Source organism: Gymnoscopelus microlampas, assembly GCF_963454915.1.
Source record: "Gymnoscopelus microlampas genome assembly, chromosome: 21".
Lineage (NCBI taxonomy): Eukaryota > Metazoa > Chordata > Actinopteri > Myctophiformes > Myctophidae > Gymnoscopelus > Gymnoscopelus microlampas.
The window spans coordinates 13,759,517-13,776,512 of NC_139958.1; the positions used below are offsets into that span (position 1 = coordinate 13,759,517).

Genomic DNA, 16,996 nt, shown 5'->3' on the forward strand with positions numbered 1-16,996 from the left:
TACATCAAGTGCAGAGATAAGTCAGATGATGTCTCTGTACAAACAGTTCAGTGATTCTTCTCCCCTGACATTCATTCTCCCTCTCTGTGACTGAAGGAGACAAATTGTTCGACTGCAGCAGACAAATGGCCAATTAGTGCTGCTTGGCCACGGTGGGATGATGCAGCTGTGTGTCTGCACCGCGTCTCACACACTTCTGGCGTCTCACACACGCGCTGCAGGAAACTGAATCACCGTCATGCCACAGCTAGCGCTCCATCTTCCACTATCTGTCATCACTTGTCCTCGAATTAACTTCTACAACAATACGACAGAGCATGAGTGTGTGTGTGTGTGTGTGTGTGTGTGTGTGTGTGTGTGTGTGTGTGTGTGTGTGTGAGATGAGAGAGAGACTGGGGGAGAGAGAGAGAGAGAGAGAGAGAGAGAGAGAGAGAGAGAGAGAGAGAGAATGAGTGTGCTTGTTTTTGCTTTTGACTTCTAATTTTAAGTGTGTGTACATTGTGTCTGTATTTGTGTGTGTGTGCATGCAAGCATACAGTATGTGCACATCTACTGTATGTGTGTATGTGTGTGGGTATGAGTGTGTACTGTGTACTGTATGTGTTGTGTATGTGTTTAAGTGCATCATGTGTGTTGGTGTGTTTATACATCTGTGTGTGTGTGTGTGTGTGTGTGTGTGTGTGTGTGTGTGTGTGTGTGTGTGTGTGCGTGCGCGCGTGCGTGCGTGCGTGTGTGTGTGCGTGTGTGCGCGCCACCGCAGGCTCAGACCACAGGAAGAGTGGGAGAGAGAAAGAGTTGGACCACGGGGCGGTTAACCTCGTGACATCACAGCAGCCGCCGCCTGATTGGCTGTCCCCCAGAGGCTGGAGGGTTTATAATCCAATGGGAAGCCTCAGAAACAAGCATCGTTATCATCATCAACACTGGGTCAGTCAGAGGAACACAGGAGGAGCGTAGTGAAGATACCACATCTCTGACACATCTGTCTGCATCTCTATCTCTCTCTCTCTATCTCTCCATTCCTCCGCTTGTCCAGGGAGTTCAGTCCATCCAGCGCACCAGCTGAGCAGCCATCTGAGAAGACCCTAACCAGGCAAACTTACACGACACAACAAAAGGTAAGGATGAAGAGATAAATGTTCTGTTGGGAACACAGTAACATCTAGTGTCGATTTAATACTTAGCATTTTTACTGATAAGGGTGATGATCAGTGCAGCTACGTGTCAAGTGGGCTTAGTGCCATTTGTAATTAAAGCTTTAAGCTTGTAACTACTGTATATAAAAAAAAGTTTTATCTCTGAGTATTGAAGTGTTAAGTCTTCCTAAGTGTTGTATTTAAAGGGCTTTAAAGTTTGTCTGAATATTGGACTTAAACGGTTTGGTTTGTCTGAATTTAAGTTTTAAAGGGTTAGGTCTGTTTTAAAAAGCTAAGTGAGCTCTTGCATTTTGAACTCTGCAGAAGACAGTGGTTGGTGCAGAGGATCTAGTATCATATGCATTTATATGCCAATGCAGAGATATTAATGTCCTTTAGGACAGTATGAGAATTTCCGAAAAATCGGTCGACATCGATCGATTCGTATTTCCTTCAAGTATTGTGAATGAACTGAAGAGGGGTATTTGCATCATGGCAACATGACAACATTTTGATTCCTTAATCAAAAGAGCACCAGCCAAACACAATCTGTTATGGAGAGTCACGTACAGTATATCTAACGTTACTGCAGCGATCACTGGTCACAACAGCCCTCTATCCTGTCTGTAAGAGCCAATTTAACCCTATACTTAGTAGACAGGGGTCCCCCAGTGCTCTATACTTGGTCTGCTCTTCTTTTGTCCCACTCTCTACGCAAAATCTCTCGGTCAAAAATAGGAAATTTGTTATTTTTGCTGGGGCTTCATGTGGTTAAGTCTGATTTATACTTCATCGTATGACAGCGCCGCACGCCGAAATAGCACATCTATAAGCTCACAACGTGTCGCCCAACGTGTCGCTTTTAGATCTGCTATGTTTGGATTAGAAATGAAGTAGTATTACATGCACCTCTGAAACAATGTCAAGGGCATGCAATCGTTTAATGGCGGCCCCAGCAGGGACGTTTATTTTGGATAATCTGTTTTCATCACGTCTCTTATTGACTCACCAACTTTTCCACGTGTGAACTGTTTGCACTATTTAGGTGTTCATTTCTCAAATTTCTTCCATTTCCTTCTAAATTTGCATATAGAAACGGGGCCATAAGTCATGTACAGTAGTGGCAGGGCCTGGTCATCTGGCAGAACACTTGGCACTTTATTCCAGTTTAATTACAAGCTATTTTTAAAGTCTTTATGAGGCCTGCAAACTTCGAAAACCCTGTGATTGGGTCGGAGTTGAAACCAGGACAGCTGTGTTTCATCATGACACTATAGCACAGGAAGAGGAAGCTGTGGGCTAGCGGGAAACTAACCTCTGGATTATGTGTCACATGACTGGGCTGGGGGCAAAGCCACATCAACCACACTGAGTAAATAGACAAGACAAAGATGCACTAATTACCTCTACGAGCCAGCTGTGTGAACTACACAGCACACACCCACCTATTACTGACACAGAGAGAGAGAGAGAGAGAGAGAGAGAGAGAGAGAGAGAGAGAGAGAGAGAGTGTGTGTTGGGTGTGTTGTTAAATGCAAATACACAGATAAGTGATACGTGTAAGTGAATGAATGTGTGTGAATGGTAGTAAATATGCATGCTTGTGGTGTTAGGAGAGAGAGAGAGAGAGAGAGAGAGAGAGAGAGAGAGAGAGAGAGAGAGAGAGAGAGAGAGAGAGAGAGAGAGAGTGTGAGTGACAGAGAGTGTAATATGATGTAGCCTACCGGGGTGAGGAGTGCATCTGACTGATTTGACTGATCGGTTTGGCCTACTCATGCCGGTGACATAAGCAGAGTAGCCTTGCCTGAAGCCCATAAACTTGATATCTGTCTATCTGTCTGTCTGTCTGTCTGTCTGTCTGTCTGTCTGTCTGTCTGTCTGTCTGTCTGTCTGTCTGTCTGTCTGTCTGTCTGTCTGTCTGTCTGTCTGACTGGCTGGCTGGCTGGCTGGCTAATGCGTCTGTGACCTTTTCTAATTATTCAGGTATATTCGCACCCCTTTCCTCCTTTCCGCTCTTCATCTTCATCTCCTCCCTTCCTTTCCTCATCTCCTTCCTTCCTTCCATCCTTCCTTCCTTCCCTTTAATTTGTCATACTTACAGTATAGCCTACTCTCTCTCTCTCTCTCTCTCTCTCTCTCTCTCTCTCTCTCTCTCTCTCTCTCTCTCTCTCTCTCTCTCTCTCTCTCTCTCTCTCTCTCTTATGTAATGTAAGATGTAATTATCCAGACTTATACCAAGTTTACTAACTTCAGACTTTCAAGAGCTGACGAACTTCGGAATAAACTACAGTTGATAGTGCACTTTCATGATAATCATCCAATAGGTACACAGCAGAATCCCAAGAGTTCATCTGACTATGAAGACCCTTATCGGTCTGTTTTTACAGAGTATAGTCATTTTGTTCGGTTTCCTCAGACATTGTAGCAACAATAATAGTCATACAAAACAAGGAATTCTCAAGAATAGCAGTAGCAGCATTATCAAATACAGTTTGACTGTTTGTTCTTGCTCCTACGGTAAGCTACTTGAAGGTGCTGTGTGCAAGATGCATTACTCTTAAGTTATAAACATCTACCTGTCAGAGTGATGTCATCAATGGACTCTGACCCTTATAGTGACTTCTGATGCTACAGAAGATCAGATGAAGGCATTTATTTTAAATATAAATCATCTATCGGATGAAGGCTTTCATTTAAATCAACCAAATTAGTTAAGTTTCTGATTGAGGTTTTTGAAGAGACATTTTAAGTCTGCAACAGATCTTCACAGTAACACACAAAGTGTTTTATGCACGGTGGAGCACATAGATATAATGTCCATTGCGATTGCACACGTTTATTGACACGCAATTGACAGCAATGCTTCAAACCGATCAACCATTGCTGTTTTCGAATGTCCTGTCATCTGTGTTATTAGCACAAATAGATTGGCTGAGACAATGTAAACATGGCCTTCTCATGTTAAACATTAAACATCAGATCGAAAATAATCGGGTTGTCAGACACAATCAGAAGGATCGCCCACCAGTGTGTCCTTACCATAGAAACTGAAAAAAAAAAAAACCTTTATGTGGTCCATTTGGTTCCATTTGCACCCTCTCAGAGTACATTTGACTTTGTAGTATACAATATGCTGACTGTGCTGAATGTGTCTGTCACTAATTGGAGGCCTCATGCAGACAGACATGGACAACAACTTCTAATGAGAAACTGTCTTGTTCTATAATAAAACACACACACACACACACACACACACACACACACACACACACACACACACACACACACACACACACACACACACACACACACACGCATCTGCTCACGTATGCACTGACACACATACTGTAGGTATTTATGCATGTTCTCTATCTCACTCACAGACTCCGTCTCTCTTTCTCTCTCTCTCTTACAAACACACGTGCATGCATGCACGCACACGCGCACACACACACACACACACACACACACACACACACACACACACACACACACACACACACACACACACACACACACACACACACACACACACACACACACACACACACGCAGTCACAGTCACAGTCACATAGTCACACACACACAGTCACACACACACACACACCCACTCATGGGCGTCTGTCCTATATCTACCATTCTGTGGTTTTCCACGTCTTCCAGTTTTAACATGGTGAATTACACAGTGCACGGAGAGCAGGCCGTCATTAGGGGGCCACGACGTCAAGTGTCCTGCCCTGTTCGAGAGGGCCCACGACGGGCTGTTCCCTCTGCCAGGCAGCGTAACACTCTTAATACACTGTTGTTATAGCTGTGGAACTCACAAACGCAGCACCATGTTTCACCAAAAGTGTAGGTTGTTCACAGTAAAAAGAAATGTCAAAACCCACAGCCGCATGCCAACACTAAAGCCACCGCCATTCTGTTTCTACTCTATGGGGAAGGCGGAGGTTTTTTTTCTTGAAAGGAACTAGTAAAGTGTAAATGTCCTTAAATGGAAGTGAGTTCCTGTTAACTTTTCTTTGGTTGTTGTTGTTGATGTTACAATCCTTGATCTATGCATTTGTAACACTGAGCGTGTACACATCTAACTAAACAGACATTTATTTGGTGTGTAGGGGGTCCACAATGGTGTTCATTTTTGACTAATAAAGTATTCAATCAATCAAAAAACAGGGGAGAAAAAGGAGGGGGTCTAGTATAGACACCTGGGGGACTCCGGTCAATGAAGCATAGGATTTAAACCTTTGGAGTCTCATATGGCACCGGTGCAGAAAAAGGTTTATATTTTTGAAACAAAATGCCAGAGGCCAGGGGGTTGTTAAAGGACAACTTTGGTTTTTTACAACCAAGGTTTATATTTTAGCTTGTAATTAAAGTAAATAAAAGATGAGTGTTATTTTTTTTTCATTTACTGCTTTCTATAGTTTTAGCAATTTTCACGATATTTTTTACAGTGGGCGGGGGCATTCTGTCCGGTGGCTAAATATTTCTTTTTTACACAATAAAAAAGGTCCTGTGGTCTTTGATGGCCAGATGTGAGTTATTGGGGGCTAGAAACAAGCTTCTGTAAATACTAATAAAGAAAACGCTGGGTTATTGTGTAAAAAAAGACATATTTAACCACCGGACAGAATGCCCCCGCCCACTAGACACACACTGTAAAAAATATCGCGAAAATTGCTAAAACTATAGAAAGCAGTAAATTAAAAAAATGTAACACTCATCTTTTAATTACTTTAATTACAAGCTAAAATATAAACCTTGGTTGAAAAAAAACAAAGTTGTCCTTTAAGTGGTTAAATATGAATTAGGTTTATGATTGAGGTGAGTTTCTATTTTGCAACCAGATCTTCACAGTTATATCCTAACTTTTAATCTACCCATGTGTAAACTCTGAACGTGTACACACACGGAACCAAATGGACCCTTAGACGTTTGTAAACTCTCAAGAGTGTAAATGAACAGTGCCAGGCAGCATGACACTCGAATGCACTGTTGTTATAACTGGAAAAACTCACAAACGCAGCACCATGTTTAACCAAAAGTGTAGGTTGTTTCTCAGTCGAACCCACGTACAGCTGCATGGCAATTCTCACCATTCTCTTTCTACCCGACGGGAAAGGCGGAGTTACTGTTTTTGTTTTTCTTAACGGAAACTGGTAAATGTCCTTAAAAGGAAGTGACTTCCTGTTTTTTTTTGGGGGGGGGGGGTTTGTGTTTTTTTTGGTTACATAGTAAAATCCTCAGTGTTGATTTATCCATTTGTAACTCTGAGAGTTGGTCCATTTGGTAACCTGTGGGCACTGTCAAGTCGTGTCAACAGAATAGATTGTTAATAAAGCTAATCCCATTTTATAGTTGACCCCGTTTTTTGTTTTGATTTGTTTGCCTAATTTTTGTATAGTCGTATGTACTGTATGACCTCTGACATGACCTTTACGTTTTATATAAATATATCCATTTATAACTCTTAAAACCTTTCAGCAAACCTTTTCGACCGGCTTTATGTTGAATTAATCCTCTCTGCCCTAGTACCAAAGAGAAATGTCATATCTTGGCCTTTTGAACCAGTGCTGACTAAAGATTTTTTCATATTTTTATAATTACCTCACATTTTCATGTTCCATACTGTTATCATATCAACTGTAAAGCAACAGTAGAACTTGATGTTGGAGACTCCTATTTCTTGTCAAGTGTGTGTGTGTGTGTGTGTGTGGGGGGGGGATATACCTCATTCTAACTGTGCCAATCTCTCAAATTAAGTGATTTCATGACAGAGAGACGATTTGAAGCATTCAGTAGAAACATGGTCATTCGGAAAACCGTAACTTATTATTTCAGCCTCTAATTAAGGACTTTAATTGCTAACTTTTTGTTGCCAGGGTCCCAGGCAGGAAATGGGACTGGTTGTTAGATTCCCTGTACCGTAGGGGTGTGTGTGTGTGTGTGTGTGTGTGTGTGTGTGTGTGTGTGTGTGTGTGTGTGTGTGTGTGTGTGTGTGTGTGTCTGTGTCTCTGTGTCTGTGTCTCTGTGTGTGTCTGTGTCGGATTTTAACCACATCAGATCTACAAGCTCACAATGCATTGTGAGCTTGTAGATCAAATCAGATCAAATCAGATCACACACACATAAATAACACATGCTTTCCCGGTTTGAATGGGTTAAAACCCATTCAAACCGGGAAAGCATGTTTAGATTTAGTTTGCGTTGTCTATTCAAAAACAGCTGCCATGCTGTACAAGCTCTTATAAATCTGAAATCTTTGAAAAATCTTGAAAGTGTTTTGAAGTACGTAAAAGTTTGAGGACTGCTGATTTAGAAGTCATTCGTAGAATCGGCCTCAGGTCTTAGGAAGATTCCGCTGACTGGACACATCAATCATCACAACTCACTCCCTGGTTGACGTCTCATTGTGTTCAAGGATAAAGATAGAATCCAGAAAAAAAGAGTATTTTTGGGGTTGCCGATCTTTGCGAGCTCGGGGTTTCACCATAATGTCATGTTTTCATTCTGGGAGTTGAACCTACGTTTCTATTTTCATCTGTTTTCTCCCCCCACAGAAACGATGAAAATTGCCGTCATTTTCGTCCTCCTCTTCGCCACAGTTCTCTGCAGGCCGGTGAGTTGCATTCGAGAAATGTCTGGAACGGAATAGTCAGGGTTGGATTTGCTGGAAGGGAGGGGAGGGGGGATCCATGCCTCTCCTTTTGATATCCCTCCCTCTAGGCCAGTGGTGGAAAGTAACTAAGTACATTTACTCAAGTACTGTACTTAAGTACAATTTTGAGGTATTTTTTACTTTAGTGGAGTATTTCCAATTTTCTGTACTTCTACTCCACTACATCTCAGAGGCAAATATTATACTTATACTCCACTACAATTATTTGAAAATAGCAGATCTACAAGCTCACAACGCGTCGCAAAGTATATTTTGATGCCAATACTCTTGTACTTTTACTTTTTAATTTTTTGTGTGTTTGAACACAGGCCTTTTACTAGTAACAGAGTATTTTAAAAAAGATATATTGTGGTACTGGTATTGCTACTTTTACTTAAGTAAAACATCTGAGTACTTCTTCCACCACTGCCCTGGGCTTTAATATCTATGACCCGTGGGAATACGTTTTAATTTCTGCTTCTGGTCAGACTGAATTAATTACATGCATTCCCATGATTCATAATGCTAACAATTTAATTAAAATATGTGTGTGTTAATCAAAAACTAAATTCTGAGAGAGAATGGACCCTCCTCATGGGTCCAATTGTAACATTTTGTAAATGAACACTCAGGATTTTATAGTGTAGTGGTGGTAGGCTGCATTATGGAGGCCAGTGATTCATCAGGCTGGCCCTAAATCTATTAACATCATCATTAGGATCATCATCATCATCATCATCATCCCATAATCCTTTGTGTTTTCATTGTTATGTCGTCTGTTTGTGTTTCAGGCCAGAAAGTTATCCAGCAGCTCAGAGAGCTCAGAGGAAGTGGTGAGTATACCTCCACCCTAGAGATTGCAAGGAATTATGGTGTGTGTGTGTGTGTGCATGTGTGCATGTGTGCATGTGTGCGTGTGTGTGCGCGTGCGTGCGTCACATTGATTAATTTGTCCTCTGCTCACAGGCCAGGCCTGCCAGAAGACCAGCTCCAGCTGCTAGAAAAGCTGCTGTAATTCCACTAGTAAAAGCTGCACCTGTCCAGGTAAATGACTGCTCTGTTCGCATCGTTGTTTGATGTCTATTAGCCATAGCGTCCTAAACATTCCAAGGTAGACTTACCATGAGACGAGATTGTGAAATGATGCTACCGTATTATGTTCCTGTAGAAGCCATAAGTCTTTATGAAATCAGTCTAATTAGAAGAAAAACATTTTTTGTTAGTAATGTCTTGGAGTAATACAACACTACAATCCTGTGTTGTTTGCTGTTGCCATGAAAATGTTTACAGCAACCCCAAAAGTTTCTGCCACCATGTTTTAGAGATGAGGACTAGTGGCACGATAACACTACAGCACTATGCATACATAAATGCATACTATCACAATGGTTATATTCAAGAAACCTTTGTTGTTGTTAGGTAAAAAAAATTATGAGATGTCACTCTTACGTCACATGTAAACAGTCTTGGTGCTTTTTTCACCTGATTCGGATCCTATCAATGCATTGAATGGGACATTATCACCTTTTATTAGACCATTGAAAGGTGAAGTAGGCGACCTACTTACCTACCCGCGATTTATCAGACCATTCATTGGGTGTTATCAAGACATACTGACCTACCAACGGAGATGACTTAAATAGTTCAGTTTCGGTTTTGGTATTGGTTGTTTTGGTTTCGGACCATGACGGAGGCGCGCAGTCTCAGGGAGCTAAAGCGACCGAGTTGCCTGAGCGGTGCGACGCTCGCCTGAGCCTACTCAGCGCCGTTGGAGTTATAGGCACAGAATCGTAAATATTGTTGTGGGGACTGCTCCGCCTCCAAAGTAGGTCAGTAGCTCCTGATTACGCCCAATGAATGGTCTGACAAATCGCGGGTAGGTCTGTGTATCGCCTACTCGTCACCTACTCGCCCATTCAATGGTCTGATAAAATGTGATAATCTCCCATTCAATGCATGGATAGCATTCTTTGGTTTTCCAATTATTAGTTTAGCCCAAATCTAATATTTTGTGGTCACGATTCCTCTCCTCTCCTCTCCTCTCCTCGCGGCTATAATCTCTGTTGCACTGAACCCATTTACTACCATCAGTACCTTGACATTATCACCCTGTAATTAATGTGCTTTGATTGGCATTTGCCCTTTGGCACATATAAGCTGAAAACAACGAAAATGAAACTGTAAGAACAGGTCACGGTATGAAGGCAGTGGCACAGTAAAAGTTTTAGGAGCCATGCGAGTGTGATTTATTGCGTCTGTCTCTGTGTTAATGTTTGCAGAATGTGGAGGCAGCAGCAGACACCAACTCAGACGAGAGTTCAGAAGCTTCAGACGAGGTGAGAGTCAGACAGATTATATTCTTATCATGTCAAATCTTGCGGTCTGGCCCCCCGTAATTTAAGTTTGATAAATGGATTCTGTCTTCACAGTAAAATCCTAAGGGTTAATTTAACTCAGAGTCTACGAATGGAACCAAATTACGCTCTCCAGATTTAACTCTCTGAGTTAAATTAACTTGATCCCCTAGTGTCCCTATTCTGGGCCGAACATTCTGCCAAAATAGCAAATCTAAAAAGCTCCCAAGCTTTTACAGTAGATCGGCTATTTTCAGTGAAGATATTTAGTGTAGAGTGAAAAAAGGAGGGGACCTAGAATAGAGCCCTGGGGGACTCCGGTCAACAAAGTACAGACAATAGGTTTTAAGTGGTTAGATTTCATTGTGTTTACATTGCACTGAAGAAAGAGTGCGGAGGGTGCGTTATTGTGAACTGAACTTGACCCTAGTGTTGAGACAGCTACTTTTAATTGTTTTTTTGCTACAGTAGCTAAAGTATACTAAACTGCTCAAAAAAAGTTCGGAAACTTAACTTCGGTCAATTATATCTCCCCTTTAATAATACCAATTGGTGTTGTGTTTTATATCATTTTTATCGTTGATTAGTCACCTTTACAACGAGGTACAGCTTGTAAGGATCGTGCATTCTTGGAATGAGCAACACAGCTAAACGTGTGGGTAGCGCCTCCAAAAAAATTGCCAAAATCACCCAATATGCTTCTGTTGGTAATCGCTCTTGTTTTGAGCAACCTGCCAGCACACACCTGCTGAGAGGTGTGTGCCAGTAGTCACAGGTGTGTGACTGCCTCACAGGTGAGTGACTGGCACCTGAACATGGGTTCTGCAACTTTGTTGAGTTTATGTATGCTCCAAGCAGCAACACTGCCCCCATGGACTGCCACGTTTGTCCCTTCAGGATAAGGCCCATGCAATAGGGCAAGTGAAGCTGGTGTTCCGTTACGCAGATTACGCATTATTTGATGTCAGCCCTGTTGTCAGCCCTGGTACCATTTGCAGGCAGGTGTGTGCCAGTCCCAGGTGTGTGACTGGCACCTGAGCATGGACCCTGCAACTTTGACATCTGTCTTTGGTACCGTTGTGCAAATCTTGCCTGTAAATCTATGGTTCCTCAGTGAAGCAAGGGGTCTTGGGATGTTGTCTTCCTTGTTGACTTCACCTGTCTCACAGAACTTGGTCCTAAGTTTGGAAATGGTACCAGGGCTAACACCAAATAATGCTGTCACTCTGCATAACGGAACACCAGCTTCACTTGCCCTATTGCACGGGCCTTATCCTGAAGGGACAAACGTGGCATCTTTCCATGGGGGCAGTGTTGCTGCTTGGAGTACAAACTCAACAAAGTTGCAGAACCCATGTTCAGGTGCCAGTCACTCACCTGTGAGGCAGTCACACACCTGTGACTACTGGCACACACCTCTCAGCAGGTGTGTGCTGACAGGTTGCTCAAAACAAGAGTGATTACCAACAGAAGCATATTGGGTGATTTTGGCACATTTTTTGGAGGTGCTACCCACACGTTTAGCTGTGTTGCTCATTCCACAAATGCACGATCCTTACAAGCTGTACCTCGTTGTAAAGGTGACTAATCAACGATAAAAATGACATAAAACACAATACCAATTGGTATTATTAAAGGGGAGATATAATTGACCGAAGTTAAGTTTCCGAACTTTTTTTGAGCAGTTTAGTTACTCATCATAAAAAGGAACTAAAAGGTCTTTTACTAAATTGCTTAAAAGAGTAACCTTTTATTGTAACTCGTATATTACGATTATAACCGATTATTAAACCTTTGCCTCGATTACAATCAATGAACAATTATTAAAAAGTGAAAATAGCAGATGTACAAGCTGTGATTGGAATAGTTTCATGTTGATTCATTGATATACTGTAATGTATAGGGAAAAATAAACGATCAGCTTTTCGATTAACCTGCATGAGCAAGATCAGGTCGGATCTTGGTTCGACATATTGGTTTCAATATTATGTTTGGTTAATTACTCAGCCCTAGTAGTGTCATTATAGTTGTGGTGTGGACTAGTGCCATCCACTTGAGTTTGAACGAGTTGCACATTGTACATGTATGTGTATAAATATTCCTCTGTGTGTGTGTGTGTGTGTGTGTGTGTGTGTGTGTGTGTGTGTGTGTGTGTGTGTGTGTGTGTGTGCGTGTGCGTGTGTGTGTTTGTGCGTGCGTGCATCAGGCTGCAGCAGAAGCCCCTGTGGAGGTGACATCAGACTCCCCAGAAACAGTCTCTGTGTCAGACACAGACAGCGAGGACAGCGCTGATGATGACGATGACACCGATGAGATTGTGAGTACATGCGTGCGTGTGTGTGTTTGTGTGTGTTTGTAGTTGTAGATACTCTAACCAAATGAACCGCAAACGTTAGGCACAAATTGCCGATCTACCAGCTCAAAACACATAGTATTTCTGGTTGCGAGATTTGACATTGAGGGAAATACTAGTTTCTACAGACACACAAAACAAATCTCCATGCTCTGTCTGTCTGTCTGTCTGTCTGTCTGACTAATAATAACAGATGAACATATCATATCTATCTCTATATCTAACATCTCTCTCTGTGTCTCATGCAGGACACAGACGAGGACGAGTCCAGTGACGACAGCTCCAGCGACGAGTCCGGCGAGTCCTCCAGCCCCTCCCCCGCCACGGTGAGCCCGGCGATCGTCACCGACGAGCCCGTGGTCGTGTCCGACCCCACCGACGAGCCCATCACGCCCTCCATCGTGACCGACCCCGCCCGCGGCGACAGCCTGGGAGGCTACCCCAGCGACTACAAGTCCATCGTCTACGTGGAGGAGAAGTCCTACGGGCCGGAGGACAAGTCCTACACGGAGGACAAGTCCTACCAGAAGAACCCCATGCCCTACAAGTCCTACGAGATCTATGGAGGTCCTCAGAATCAGAAGAAGGCGGCCTATGACTTCACAGACGGAAACGACGTGGAGAAGAGCCTGCAGGTGTACAAGGTACGGGTCGGTCTTCTTCTGACCTCTCTCCCAGTGGTGTAAAGTAACTAAGTACGTTGACAAATAGTGTACTTTTACTCCATTACTATTATTTGACCGCTTTAGTTACTAGTTACTTTTGTACTTTCACACAAGAACGTTTTTAATTCCGGACTTTTACTTGTAACAGAGTATTTATACATTGCAGTATTGATAATTTTACTTGATTAATTAAGTAATTGAGCACTTTTTTCACCACTGCTCTATCTCCTCTCCTCTCCTCTCTCCCTCTCTCCCTCAGGCCCTGCAGGTGCACACCGACCTCCTGGAGGAGGACACCAGCACCCCCGAGGTGGAGAGCCAGGGCCTGGACACCTCCTCCTCCGGCACCACCAGCTCCCAGGACCAGGAGGAGCCCATGCTTCGCCAGGCCTCCATCCCAGAGGAAGAAGACGCCAGCGCCAGCGACACCTCTTCCGCCTCCTCCGCCACCACCAGCGAGAGCGGGAGCTCCAGTGCCACCGAAGAGGAGGAGGAGGAGGAGGAGAGCGCCAGCAGTGCCACCACCGAGAGCGCCAGCGCCAGCCAGGAGTCCGAGGACGAGGAGGATGACAGCCAGAGCAGCGAGGAGGCCACGGCCACGCCCGGAGCCGCCGACAGCGACTCCGACGAGACGGAGGAGAGCTCGGAGAGTGACTCTGACGAGCAGGGGGCGGTGACCGATGCCACCATCACCGACGTCCCGCCTGTCATCACCGCCAAATAGAATAACACGGAGAGGATTGGCGCGTTGGAGAGTAGCACATAAACATCTAGTTGTCTTTCCACTAAAACTTCCAGTAAACTGCCACTTTATAGGCTGTGTGCATGACCGTATAGTCCCCGGGTTTCCAGAAGGTGGCATACCCGTTTTTCCCTCTTCCAGGTTCAGTTTCTCGTAGCTTCGTTTGATTGGCTCGGCCAGCAACCAGAAACACGCAGCACCTTTCATAATGTGCTTCTGGGTTCAAATCCGCTGCTGAGCCAGTCGAACGAAGCTATATGGGAAAACGAACCAGGAAACAGGAAGTGGGTATACTGTGCTACCTTCTGGAAACCCCGGGACTACAGTCATGCACAGAGCCTGTTTCCCTGTGAACCATTTTGTTCATCTCAATGTACAGTAAAGCAGTGGTGCTTTAGCCACTGGGTTATCATCGTGGGTTACGATCATCTGAGAATTAGTTTATCTCTGAGAGTGTAAAGATTGACAGTAAAATGCTCAGTGCTAATGTATCTATTTGTAGAGTGTAAGAATGGAACCAAATGGACCATTTCAGTTCAAATAACACTCATTTTTTACACTTTCACAGGCAATCTATTACTTTTGATCATTTGGCCCTGTCGGAGGAAACATAGCGTAGCTTTGTGGTGACGTCGAGTACTGCAACCTGCGACAAGAATCTGGGTGACCTCACAACTTTGGTCCCGCCCTGCTCTTTCACCTCCTCCGAGCCGAGTCAAAAAAACTAAAACTAAAACAAACAAAGCCGAGGTTGTGTCCTGATATCTACACGAGCATAGCACAATATTTATTCATTCATTATCAACACATTATGCAAAAGAACGTGTATTTTACTATTGTACTGGCTTATTGCTAAACGGGACGGATGACCAAACCGTTTTCTGTTTCAGTGACTTCAGACAAAGCTTTGCTGTTCCTGCAGTTTGATCATTAATAAAACTTGAACCTGAGAGAAGCCATGTAGTACCTTTGTTTTCCCGTATGGCTCAGCTTTGTGCTCATTACTATGTTTGCTGCTGTAGATTGCGGTACAAAATACGCAAATGAATACGGACTCAGGACTCCAGACACACACATGTACACACACACACACACACACACGCACACGCACACGCACACGCACACGCACACGCACACACGGTACTGCAATCAAGGTCTGACCAAACACCCTGTGTCACATAATCGCACACACACAACCCTCCCAGTTCATTTGCACAGCTCCTGATTACACTACATGTTGTTTGTCCCATGTGTTTTACTGCAATGTATCATATTGTACCAATTTATAATATATTAAAAAAAACTTTTTTCATAAAAAGGACGTCGAGTGGTCGTATGGTGTTTTGGTAAATAACGTCAGTCAGGTATACTGTACACACAGACAAGCCTTTAGACAAGTTATAAGGCTCCTCCAACTGTGCTTCAGTCAGGGACACTTTTTGACATTTTTATATAAAAATGTCAAAATCGCTAAAATACATCTACGATAGTCTTGATCTAAGGCTAATATATAGCCATGTATTGCAACAAATGGAATACAGTTTACTTGGGTTTGAAGTCTACACCAGGGGTCTTCAACAGTTTTTCAGGCCAAGGAACCCTTAGCTGAGAGAGAGATGAAGCAGGGACCCTCCACACTACACATATTGTATAAAATTGTGTTGCAGATTAAACTTTTTCATAGATTTCATAGATAGTTATCATTGTGTAGTGAATTGTTGGATTCGTGTTAATGTGTATTTTCAGACAGTTAACCACTTAAATCCTCAATACTTAGAAAACGTATTACGTATTTAGTCTACTCCTTTTCCCCCCTGTACCAAACCCCTTTGCCGAAAATAGCTGATCAACAACCCACAACACCTCGCAGCGTTTGTAGATCTGCTATTTTCGGCGAATGTTACCCTCAGAATAGGGAAGCTAGGCTTCAAGTGGTTAATGGAAAAAAAAAGTTCCTATCACACAAAGATTGGCGACCCCCCTGTAGTATAGGAGTACCGGACCCCCTTTTGAAGACCCCTGGCTTACACTCTTAACCACTCCCTTTATACTTTGTTGACCTGGGCCCCCCAGGGGTCTATAGACTACTCTGAACTAGAAAGGTGGACGCTAGGGTGGTGGAGGGAAAGCTTTGTCAGCAGCAGCGTGTGTGTTCCAGCATTGGTTAGCAGAGGTCAACTGTGCAGCTGGGTGCGAGCCACCTTTTAATGGACAGCCTTATTCAATCAGCAGATCAACAATGTATGACTCCTGTGTCCTGCATGAACTAACACAATGCGTCATGCTTTGTTATGATACAGTACATCTGAGAGGGACACAGCGTAGGAGAGGCAAACAGTAGGAAAGCTGAAAGTGAGACAGGAGTGTAGGAGAGACAGGTATAAGCTGAGCGGGAGACAGACATAAACGTGACATGATCCCCAGCTACAAAGTGTCCTTAACCAATTAAGACCTGAGGCAGATTCTACAAAATGCATTCTTAATCAGTAGTTCTCAAACCTTTTCGTGCCAAGGACCCCCAAAACAATCTGGGAACCCAGAGCCAACTGAAAAGGAAAAACAGCGACCTCTGCTGTTTGACACTATCTTCAGTTGGCTCTGGGACAATGACGACGTAACACCTGTGCGCAAGGAAACCGGGGTTTTGGTCTGCCTTCAGTGCATCACTTCCGGTGGTGCGACTATGTTTTCATTCCCACTAACAATATTTCTACACAGAACACCACTTCTCCCAGAGAACATGGCTCTTTTTGGTTATAAGCCCACTTGTTTCTATGATGAAAGAGCTAAAATGTGAAAAGTTAAAATGTGAATATGTTTCCGTGGTTTTGTCTGCTCCGAGGACGCTATTGTTAAATTAGTTTCGGTTCGTTTCGAGGGGGGAAGGATCGACGGACACGTGAATCCCGCCCACTACATTTGATTGGGTAAAGCGCGGCCTGCTTCCTGATCTGAACGCACGCCCACTTGTAGACCAGTGTGTACACGTTATGACGAACCTTCACGACAGATTCCAACACAGAGCAGAATCTGTTCTTGAGAGATTACCCCCAAAATGATATGTGTTTGGCCGCAGACTCCCATC

General features: G+C 43.5%; 1 protein-coding gene across 2 annotated transcripts; it reads left to right on the forward strand.

The window, feature by feature from the left end:
- Window positions 1–914: 914 nt before the first annotated feature.
- spp1 (secreted phosphoprotein 1) lies at window positions 915–15,229 on the forward strand. Of its 2 annotated transcripts, none has more exons than XM_084047503.1 (8): window positions 915–1,118; window positions 7,700–7,758; window positions 8,589–8,630; window positions 8,764–8,841; window positions 10,077–10,133; window positions 12,358–12,468; window positions 12,753–13,148; window positions 13,429–15,229. In XM_084047503.1, the coding sequence occupies exons 2-8, from the start codon at window positions 7,705–7,707 to the stop codon at window positions 13,891–13,893; spliced, it is 1,203 nt and encodes a 400-aa protein (XP_083903629.1). In that variant the 5' UTR covers window positions 915–1,118; window positions 7,700–7,704; the 3' UTR covers window positions 13,894–15,229. The 2 variants fall into 2 exon arrangements, with proteins under 2 accessions (XP_083903629.1, XP_083903630.1); XM_084047504.1 differs by having other exon boundaries at window positions 12,370–12,468.
- Window positions 15,230–16,996: the final 1,767 nt, after the last annotated feature.